Here is an 11,895-nt window from a genome sequence, read left to right on the forward strand (position 1 = left end):
TAATGATGATTAATAATTAATAACACCATAACGCTGATAATACTAATTATTAATAATAATAATAATAGTAATGATAATAATACTAATGGAAATAACCAGAATAATAATTAATGACAATTAGTAATAATAATAATTTAAGAACAGTAACAATAATTAATAATAATGATAATGATAATAATAATAATAATAATGATAATAATTATAATAATTGCAGTAGGATAATAAAACGTGGGTGTTAATAGTAAAACCTAAATGCATATTTTATCAAATTCTCAAAATACCAGAAGTGTAAATAGGTATTTCGGAGGAGAGGCGGGACAAAATTGGGTGTCAACAATGAGCTTAGTAGCTTTTGAAGATGGCATCATTTGGAGGACATCATAGGCTTATAGGAGAATAGATATTTGGCCAAAGAACCATGCCTTATGAAAGAAGGGTTAGCCTTACATACCTTTCCGTTCAACTATTCTATCACTTACACGTTCTCCTTCAATGCTCACGTTTCTACCTTCATTAGAATTATAGTACCATTAGGAAATCGATAGCTAGCATACATGACTGAAGCTAGAGAAAATTGAACAGCATCTCCTTTATCTATACAACTTCCTCCATATCATATATCAACTCCCAAACGTCAATAATGCATTCACAATATCATAACAACAGTCTTTATTCGTCCACATTGTCCATATTTCTCAATTCACTTCCAATCATCCATATCCATGGTCATAACAAACGATTACATTCATTCATATACAACGTCTATACCATGTTCTTAACATCATTTATAACATTATTATATTCATAGAATATCAAGAATCATTACTCAACCCAAGCTATTACTCAAAAAGACACTATTCCCACATTCATGACCCATTCTTTCTATATCCTTCTACAAAAGAAGTAAGCTCATCCCCGCCCCGACCGGCAGCTGCTAGGTTTCCCCATCTCGAAGTGTTTCAACGTTAAAATACCTTAAACAACATGGAAATACCATAAATCTTACCTTAAATGGTGTAGGAATGAACCTTGGGTGGAAACACCTCACTTGAGCAAAACCATAGTTTCACCTTCACTTGGATTCCTTGCCTTGGATGAACTTTAATGGGTTTCTTACACTTGATTTTCTTAATTTGATGAAGTGAATCATAAATATCTCTTGTGTTCTTATGGATTAAGAGTGGAGAGGGTTTCTAGAAAGTTCTTGAAGTGTTGGATGAAAAATGAAATGAAATAATGACTTGGTCCCTTTTTAATAACGTGAAAATCTGATCTGTCGGGAAATTATACGGACACTTATACGGTCCGTATAAGTGACCGTGAAATCGCCCCCTTAATCACTCGTTTCTGTGACCATTTGACGGCACTTTATACGGGCCGTATAATTTTATACGGTCCGTATAAGTGACCGTAAAATCACCTCTTTTACATCTTGCCTCTATGACCATTATACGGCACATTATACGGGCCGTATAACTTTATACGATCTGTATAAGTGACCGTTGATGTGGCGTGATTTTACACCACAATCGATGCTTTTTAACTATAAGTTTTACTTGTTTTTAAGCAAGTCTATGTCATTTTACGTAGTTTTTGTCATGTTTCAGGTAATACGAGGTCCCTAGAGCCTAAGTGTGGAAAACAAGCAAAAAAAGTTGCAAAACTGGAATCAACTGGAAGTTCTGGAAAAGAGCCGTGGAAAAATACTCTACGCGATCGCGCCCACGCGGGAATTGTACTCCACGCGATCGCGCTGGAATGTAACGCGATCGCGCCTACGCGCGTTGTTAATTCCATGCGGTCGCGCAGGATCTACACGCGATCGCGATTAAGGGAGCAGGGGAAGCTGACGTCATCCACGCGATCGCGCATACACATGGCGCGATCACGATGAAGGATTTTCGGCAATTTTCAACCAGAACTCGGATTTTGACGATGCCTTCCATCCCAGTTCATATAAATAGAAAACTAGGGCAAAATATCAGATTATCTTTGGCAGCTCCCACAAGTTGGAGGCTAGGGTTCCTACAAAAATGTTCTCTCTTCTTTTTAATCCTTGTTGATGGAAATCTCTTGGTGACAATTAAGATTGATACTCTTGTTGTGCTTATTTATTCATTTGCATTGTTCTTAATCAAGTAAGTTTTTGCTATTTTAATTATTCTTGTTCATGAATGTTTTCAAGGGATTAGCTAACCTTTGAACTCGCCCATTTACTTTGTTTGAAACTCGGAAGAGGAAAAACGGAGTTGGGATAGGATAATTAACATGAATTTGGGGCGTTAACCCTCATCTAATGGAAGTTGACCTAGGAATAGACAATACCACTTGTAGCCATATTCGGGTGTTCTTAATGCTCCTAATTGCTTGAGGGATCTTCAATTGGGTAGTCTAGTTAATCTTCGGAAGAAGTTAATTTAGAGTCATTATCCGAGGCTAAATAACATAAACTTGCTATTATTTACAATTCGTGAAATAGATTGGATCGTTACTTGAGAAGTAGTTTCCCTCCTTCCATTCTTGTTGCCATTGATCAATTTACTTGCTTTCTAGATTAGAATTTATATTTCCGTATTTTATCAAAACCTTATAAAAAACCACCATTGATGCGTTCGGGCATAGCTATTGTTAGTGATAATTCCTAATCTGCTTAAATCACCTACATATTGTTCTCTGTGGGATTCGACCCCGACTCATAGTTGGGTAAATTATATTTGCATACGACCGTGCCCATTCTAATTAATAGGGTGGATTTGGACGTTATCAACCGTATAATCTCACCTGTGAGGGACTTCACTGTGATAATTCTGCGGACCATTATACGGACCGTATAACATTATACGAACCGTAAAATCGGTCGTGGAACCCATCTACTCTCTGATCTTGCTCTTGTCACTTGGTGTGATCTCCAATCCTTATGGAATCTTCTTGATACTTGTTTATCACCTCGTTATCAATATAAGGGACGTTATAACTCTTCTCCAAAGCATCATTAAATCATCGTTAACTTGGTACTCGTAATTCCTTTTCGATACCTATCGTATTCCTTGCCTTCTCTTGGCAAACTTTCTTCTCTTATCTCGAATGCCTTTGAAATCTTTATTAGGGTCATCAAAAATCATTCCTTACTTATTGAAATACCATATACTCGTGCTCTTCGTTAGTCTATTCACTGTGCATCAATGAAAAAAATTTTGAGGTGTAACACTTTTATCACTGCAGAGGAATATTTGTTGTTGGCATCTACAAGTTTGATCTAGGTGGCCCTTGATTTTTGTTCAATATATTGTCTTCAATAAGGGACCATTTCTCTAACTGTTGTAAAATGGACTGTTCTAAATCTGCTAGCCTGTCTGGATAATCAGTCACCAATATCTTTTGTATATCTACCAGGCCTGCTCTGGCCTTGATGATTTTCCCTGTGACTCCTATATGTTCCTCATCATTCAGTTGTCTAAATTTTGATCGTAGAGTCTTAAGCTTCAACCAAATGTTTTTCATACTGTGATTATCCTGCTTAGTTCTCCGCCTATATGCTACCAGGTTCTCAAAGCTAGGGTGATCTGCTTAGAAATTGAAGAAATTGAAAAGGGCCTTTATAGTCTGGGTATCCATCCACATTGTCAATAGCATGGGTGAATGGTCAGAGATATGTGGAAGCTTGTACTCAACAAGTAACTAACCATACTGAACCATTCACTCATCATTTCCCAGAGCCCTGTCTAGCCTGCTATATATCCTATCACATTCCCTTTCTTTATTAGTCCAATTATAATATTGTCCCCTCCAAGGTAGTTCTGATAACACAAGATCCTGAACACAATTAAGGAAATCTTGAGTTTATACAGTTGTGATTGAAGTCCCATATAATCTATCTTGAGCACATATAACAACATTAAAATCTCCCCAAATCAACCATGGTGTGGCATTTTGCTGAGCTTGGAGTTGTAATTGTTGCCACAATTCCAGCCTTTGTTCCACAGAATTATAAGCATAAATGACAGTGAGAAGGGTGACTCTTCTACTAAATCTACATGTGACTTTACAGTGAATGAATTGTGCATTCCTAAGAATAAGAGTAATCTCATAAACTACGTCATCCTATAATATCCATATCCTGCTATTCCTGGCATAATCATAGTTATAAATAGCACTCAAATGAGGAACCACTTTAGTAATGATTCTGTCAGCCTTTGCTTATTTGACTCTTATTTCCACAATACCAGCTATTTTGATTTTTTGCTCTTTAAGATATAGTCTCAACTTCTTCTGCTTATGGCTTTTGTTGAGTCCCCTGATGTTCCAGGCTAGCCAGTTCATTGATAAAGTTGAAATCCTCCTCCCTCTTCAAAGGGGAAGAAAACAGCTATTACTTGTTCACACTGCTGCCACGGTTCTTTCGAGTAGCTGGTCGTAGCCTGCTGATTAACACATGAGTGATCTGGTAGACCAAAATATTCTCTATATCTTGATCATATACAATGGTGGTACTTCTAGATATCGCTTGTTTGAGTTCTATGGTCACTGACATTCTGTTTATCCTTAGCACCCTGAGGTAGCCTTGGATTCTTGTCTACAATAGGATGTGAGTGTTGAGAAAGATCATCAGGTTCTTGGTTTGGAGCTTCAGGTGGAGTACTAGTCGTAGGATCTGGCTGAGATTGTACTGGCAGAGTAGGCTGATCAGTAGATTTAGAAATCCAAGTTTCTGTATATTGAGCTGGTCTCCTTCTTCTCCTAGGTTGAGGTTGCTAGACTAGAGCCTTTGTCTCAGTACGACATCTATGTACTAATTGCATACATTTTTCACAAAATATGGGCCTCCAGTCATACAATATTCGCTGCTCAAAGACATTCCCTTTTGGATCCATAACTTTGACTAAATTCAGAAGTAGCTTGTTGACGTTTACTTCCACTAGCCTTCTTGCAAAGAAGATGCGAGTCTTCTTAGCTGTGCATCCATCCGCAAATAAAAGGATGCCTATAGTGCTTGCTATTCTTCAGCCATAAAGGGATTTCAGTAAGAAACTCAGCACTAACATCAAAGTTGGGGTTCCATTGTTTGAGGATAATAGGTTTGTTATTAATAGTATAAGGTCCTGAAATCAACACCTCTTTCAGATCACTCATACTAGAGAATTTGACAACAAAGTAACCCTCCTCATATATATACAAAACAGATTCTGCAATACTAGACCAAGTTTGATTAATATACCTAGCCATATGTTTATAATCAGACATCTCCCCTACTACATATGTAATGAGGGAAGATTCTCATAATTGAGCTTTATATTCAATTTCTTGTTTATCTAATTTTGCCACAAGGTTACCTTTTACTACTTCAGAAGTTATATAATTTAAAGACATACCATTGTTCGAAGAGCAATTACATGTAAAACAAACTAGCCCACATTGGCTTGGGTATAGCCTGGAGATCAGCAATAAGAGATTTTGGTAGCAGAAGCGTTATTTTCGGAGGTGAAGCCATCAACGGAACAATGGTCTGTACTGTAATCGCAGCTGTCAATGATGGAACCATCAGAGATTGCAGAGTTTCAGTAGCTTGATACAGTACCGTTAGTGGAGGTGGTGTCATCATCCCCAAATCTATGGATTGGGATAAGTTGTTTCCTTGAGTAGATGGATTAGTTAGTTGCAGTTTCTTAATCGCACCCGTCGAGGTCTCCGCTTGCAAATTCCTTGAAGCTGGTGCAACAATTGATAACGTTGTGACTAGAGGTGTAACAATTTCATGTTTAATGGTCAGAGCTGGGGTAAAAATGTGTGGACGTGAGCTTACCGAGCTATCAATACTCAAAATTGGTATTTTTCTAGGGCGTCCTCGCTTCCCCCCTTTCCTTATAGCGGGAGCACGAGCTTTCCCCTTTTTCCCTGCCATGAACGCCAACCGACGCAGGTTAGCATAACTTGTGGCAGAGAGCAGAGAGAGAGAAACCCTAGAAAGGAAACGTAATAATGTGTAAATGTTCCTTTTTAGCGTGCCATTTAGATTTTGTCCTTATATTAAAAGTTGTACAAATTAGCTTTTGGAACAATTACCAATTTGGCATACTGATTTTGGGTGAGAATGGATGATTTTTATGTGTATTATTTTTGTTTGTTGGTATGGTAATATTTTATAAAATTACCAAAAAGAAAATTACCAATCTAGACAACGTTATGCGCGGATTTAGTATTTGCCCATATATTGCTCAACCTTATAGAAAATACATTAGATTGTCGTCTAACGTCGGTAATAACTCACAAAATTTTAAACCATGGTGTAATATTATCTCATAAGATCTCCAGTTGCTCAACAGAGATCTTTAGACCGTGGTCTAAAAAGTTGATAAGTTACAAGATCAATAAAAAGAGGATCATTCACTAAACATATGTCCAAAAAGTAAGGCCAGGAGAAAGAGTTTGTACTCATCGTCCGTCGATGCAATACAATTTTCAAAAAAATCAATTTGATTTTTGGTATTGGGGTTTTTTTTAATTTTATATTAATATCAAAGGTCTAATTATTTTTTCTCCAATTAAATTTCTTCGGTTTGTTCAATTTGAATAAAGAATTGTAATCTTTTTTTGTGTCTTTAAAGGTCGGGGGATGACATAACAAGAATACACCATAATAAATCCCCACTAATTTGAGAATAAATAACCAAAATAATAGACAAATGTTCGATGAAGTACGCTACACTATGATTTATAAAAGTAACTTCAAATCACACAAATTACCCCAATCATTCACATGAACATAATTAAATTTGATAGAAATAGGAAAAAAAAGAAGTATCACTAGGTATACTTGTAACCTATGAGTCAATCTTTAATTTTGTACAACACTTTATATACAATCAGACCTCTCTATAATGACAATATTTGTCTGAAAATTTCATGGTTGCTATAGTGATTTGTTGTTATGTATGCATAATAATATTTAATGTTTAGATCTCATTTAGCTGTTATAAACAAAATTATGGGGAAAAATATTCAGTATCTTTTTATGTTATAAAGGAAAGCATAATACTTTTAAAATCTCAATTTCAAATTTCATTAATTAAAAATTGAAAAGACTAATAAAGTACTAATAAATCCAAAACTAGTTGTACCGTACCGACAAAGAATCAAAATCTACGAACATATGCATTTAAAAATAATTGAAATTTTAAATATTTCAAGCTTTACGTAAGAATTTTACAATTGTAGGTTATTTCGTAATTTTAGTTTCTTAGTGACAATATAAGATTGCATTGACAAAGATTTTTGTCTAATATTTCAGCAAAAAAGAATTCAATAGCTATTCCCGAAGGCTGTCTAAGAGCTTAATAGTTATCTCTTCTATCTCACCCCAAGTAGGAGTAGGTTGAGGCTCTCATAGATATGAAATTAACGACATAAGTATTCAAATTTATACAAAACCAATGGATAGGAAATAGGTGATTTTGAAATTTTGCAAGACTAAATCAGATTACTATGAGAAATATTATTTTTTCCTTTTAGATATACGCACTTGAAATTTATTATGTGCATGACATTAATGACGATTACCATGGATATTATAATATTTTTTTTATATAAATATATTTCTTACAAAATATTTTTACACAATATTTGAGCATGATCGTTACCAGTGTTTTAAGAGGAAGGGGCGCGAGGCGAGGCGTTTTACGTAGCACGGGGCGAGGCGAAAGCCCTGAGACACGGGGCGTAAGTCATATGGATCTACGGGGCGTATGTCTCATGTATCTTTAATTTTATAATTTTATTACTAAAAAATAAGCAAAAGCAAAGTTTTTATTAAAATTTGCAAATAAATCACCAATAATTTAAAAAGAATTATTATAAATATTATTTGAGAAAGGTAACAACACAAAAAATGATAATAGCCTAGATACTCTGTAAAATGAAATCTTCATTCAACTTTTATTTATATTCAAAGAGGGAGAAGGGCAGAAAGTGTAAGAGCAATGACAAAAAATGGATAAAGTTGCTTCAGGAACATGGTGGTATGAAATCTCTATCATATCAATTTTAGGCATAATCATCTAAAAATATCTATTTATGGCAGTGCTATTTTCTATGAGAGTTGTTTTATTTATTTATATATTTTAGAAAAAATCAATACAACATGAAAATATGATAACATAAAGTATAAATATCATTATACCAATAATAGAATCATAATTTATAGTAAAAATACTTTTAAAACAATAAAAATCAAATTTAACGCCCGGGGTGTACGCCTTTACGCCCAGGGCTTATGCTTTTGCGCTCGGGACGTACGCCCTACGGATCTACGTCTTTAATTTGCGCCCTGGTGTGTTTTTGGTACGCCCACACCCGGGGCTCGCCCCGGGAGAGAGATAGTTTTACAAAGAGTGTACCGCTATAATGAATGTCACTATTGTTATAGGTAAAATGTTATTATAGAAAAGTAAATAACATGAAAAATCGGTTCTGCTGAAAATCAGGACGTTATAGTGAAACGTTGTTATAACGAATAACAATTATAGAGAGGTTTGACTATACTACTACAGAAAATTTCATTTGATTGATTAAGAGGATCAGAAAAAGAAACCTTATTATAAGAATATTTAAATTAGACTTTTATATTTATGTTATAACTTATATCGCGTATGTAAATATTTATTTCGATATGATATTCAGTATTTCAATATATCCATATCATAGCAAATACTGAAAATTTTAAAATTCTAAATCAAATGACGAGTTACTAATGTATGCGGGAGTTGGAAAAGAAGTAATGCAATCAAGCATGGGGAGACCAGATCAATATGAAGATGCATATATCAGATTTTTGCAATTATTCAGAGGATTGTGAAGTTCATGAATCCTTCAATTAAGAACATCCCAAATAAGTGGAATGAGATGATCAAATTGCTGGAAAACTACAAATTCAGGCTGAATCTGTAACACAGGTGGAGCTTCAAGGGGAAATCCAGGAAGAGGTGCTTATGGTTTTTGTGAGGGATTCAGAAGGGAAATTGATCTATGCTCAAGCAGAGAAGATGGGACATTCAACAAACATAGAAGCAGAAACAATGACAATTTTGAAAGCTGTGAATACTGTAACAACAAGCAATTCAATTGCATTATCTCAGATAGATTCAAAGCTTGCTCAACAGATTTTATTAGAAGGATGGAAACCACTCTGGAACATAGTTGTATGGATAGAGGAAATAAAGAAGATTAGTAGAGGACTACAGGTGGAATACAAACACATATTCAGGGACGGAAAATAAACTAGCTGACGCCCGAGCAAATCAGGATAAGGGAGAGGTTAGATGCCAAAATTTCATGGATCTAGATGTTGAACAGAGGATAATACTCAATAGTGCTAAATCATAGATTCCATATTTGAAGATTAGAGCACATAAATGTTGAAATCAATACATGCAAAGAAACAAATTTTGGCAACAAATACAAGGAGAATACATAAGCAGAAGCATAAATGTCATATCCGGGTCATAATAGTACAAGAACATTAGAGGAATCAAGCATGCAAAGAACAAGAACCAAGAAAGCAAACCAAAAACTATTCAAGTCTCAAGAGGATATTCAACTCAAACCTACACCAAATCTATCACAATTTGAGCTAGAAAACATGAATTTTAATCAGCACAAACCTATATCAACAATAGTAGGCAAGAACTGGGAAGATTCAAGAGGAGAAACATTGAGGACTTACCTTTTACTAGCTGAGAATCATACGAGCGACAAGGATGATACATCCTGTGCAGAAGCAGATGGAGGAGCAGAAACCGTCAAGTGATAACAAGATCAATGAAGAGTGGTGGATTTCTCCATCGTTGACAAGAACGAGAGACAAAGATCAAATGAAATTTTGTTGTCCATGGTCATTCACTTTCCTAATTTGTTTTGTTCTTAGGTGGGATCTGCATTTGGGTCGGAGCCATTTTATTTCTTTATTTGGATTTTATTAATTTTTTTTTATTTGAAATAAATAAAATGCCCTTTTGAGCTAAATTTAATTAAAAAAATAAGATTTACTGATTTTTTTTTTTAACTTCGATTTGATGATTCAAAATCTATCAATCTATGCGCAATCCCGTTTGTATTCCAACATATCAAGAGCATTTCTAAAGAAGGTATAAAATCGTTAAGTTCATGTCAATATTATCATAAGATGAAAAATGTAAAAGTAAAGGTCGGTTGAAAATTGTTAAATTCAATGTTTGATGATTGAATTTAATCATTGGATTTGAGTTCTAACTAGAATGGATTGAGAGAACTTTGAAGAATAAGGCAGTTTTTGTATATAATATAATTCTGTTACAGAATGAGTATATATATCCCTTTATGCTACGTACTCACGTGCACAACATGTTCTTTTTCTAACTGAATCTTAACTAACTACTAATCATTACTTTTGACAACTAATTTACAACTAAGATCCTAACCACTTATAACAAACTCAGTTCTTAATACTCCCCCTCAAGCTGGGATGGAAAACATCAAGTACTTCCAGCTTGATTAATAGAAACTGATGTTGTGCTACTCCCAATCCCTTTGTCAATAAGTCTGCCAGTTGAAACTTAGTTCCAATGAACTCAGGTTTGATCAGAACATCTTCAAGCTTCTCCCTCACAAAGTGACAGACTATCTCAATATGCTTTGTTCTCTCATGGAACATGGGATCGGAAGCTATTTGTAAGGCCGTTTTGTTGTCACAACAAAGCTTGACTGGTCTGTCAATAGACACCTTTAACTCTTCCAACAAACCAACTACCCAAATGACTTCTGCTACTGCTGCTGCCATGCTTCTGTATTCAGCTTCTGCTGAACTTCTACTTACTGTGTGTTGCTTCTTTGACTTTCATGAAATTAGAAACTCTTCTAGTTGAACCACATAGCATGTTACTGACCTTCTTGTATTGGGGCAAGCTGCCCAGTCTGAGTCACAAAAGACAGTCAAGTTGTCAATGGGACTGTTCTTTAGTAAGATGCCTTGGCCTGGAGAACCTTTTAGATATCTAATCACTTTCAATGCTGCTTCCCAGTGTGATCTCTTAGGGTGCTGCATAAATTGGCTTAGAACTTGAACTGCAAAACATATATCAGGCCTGGTGATTGTCAAGTATATCGGTTTTCCTATGAGCTGCTGATAACCATGTATGTCCTTCAAAGGTGAATCATCTGTCCTTTTGATCAATGTGTCATACTCCATTGTAGTGAGCTTAGCATTTTGTTCCATTGGTGCAGAAGCAGGTTTTGCACCAGTCAATCCAACACTTGAAATTAACTCAAGTGTATATTTTCTCTGATTGAGAAGAATTCCCTTATGGGACCTCATAACTTCAATGCCTAAGAAGAATCTAAGCTGTACCAAGTCTTTAACTTTGAGTTTTTTATGTAAGGTCTGTTGTGCTGCTTTAACCAAAGGTTGGCTGCTTCCTGTGATCAAGAGATCATCAACATGGACCAAGATGATCACTATGTCATCTCCTGCTTGCTTAGTAAACAATGAATGATCATAAGAACTTTGCTTGTATCCTGCTTCAACCAAGGCACTAGACAGTTTGATATTCCATTGTCTAGAGGCCTGCTTTAAACCATAAAGAGATTTCATCAGTTTGCATACTCTTGTCTCCCCCTGGCTGTGAAAACCTTGAGGCAATTCCATGTAAACATCTTCAAATAGGTCACCTTGGAGAAAAGCATTGTTGACATCCATTTGGATCAAGGGCCAGCCTTTGGCTGCTGCAATGCTAATGATAATTCTCACAGTAACCATTTTGGCTACAGGTGAGAAAGTCTCATGGTAATCCAGACCTTCTTATTGGTCATAGCCTTTTGCCACCAAACGAGTTTTATATTTATCAACACTATCATTTGAGTTATACTTGA

The 11,895-nt window shown here is 35.5% G+C and overlaps 1 protein-coding gene across 1 annotated transcript in view; it reads right to left on the reverse strand.

Annotated features, from left to right (window-relative positions):
- Positions 1–5,963, reverse strand: part of LOC132634075 (uncharacterized) — a 29,607-nt gene extending 23,644 nt beyond the window's left edge. The window contains exon 1 of the mRNA XM_060350385.1: positions 5,391–5,963. Within this exon, the coding sequence (XP_060206368.1) occupies positions 5,391–5,899 (509 nt within the window). The 5' untranslated portion in view covers positions 5,900–5,963. The remainder of the gene's footprint in view (positions 1–5,390) is intronic.
- Between the last annotated feature and the right edge of the window lie 5,932 nt (positions 5,964–11,895).

The sequence above is a fragment of the Lycium barbarum genome, chromosome 3 (assembly GCF_019175385.1).
Source record: "Lycium barbarum isolate Lr01 chromosome 3, ASM1917538v2, whole genome shotgun sequence".
In the NCBI taxonomy this organism is placed as follows: Eukaryota; Viridiplantae; Streptophyta; class Magnoliopsida; order Solanales; family Solanaceae; genus Lycium; species Lycium barbarum.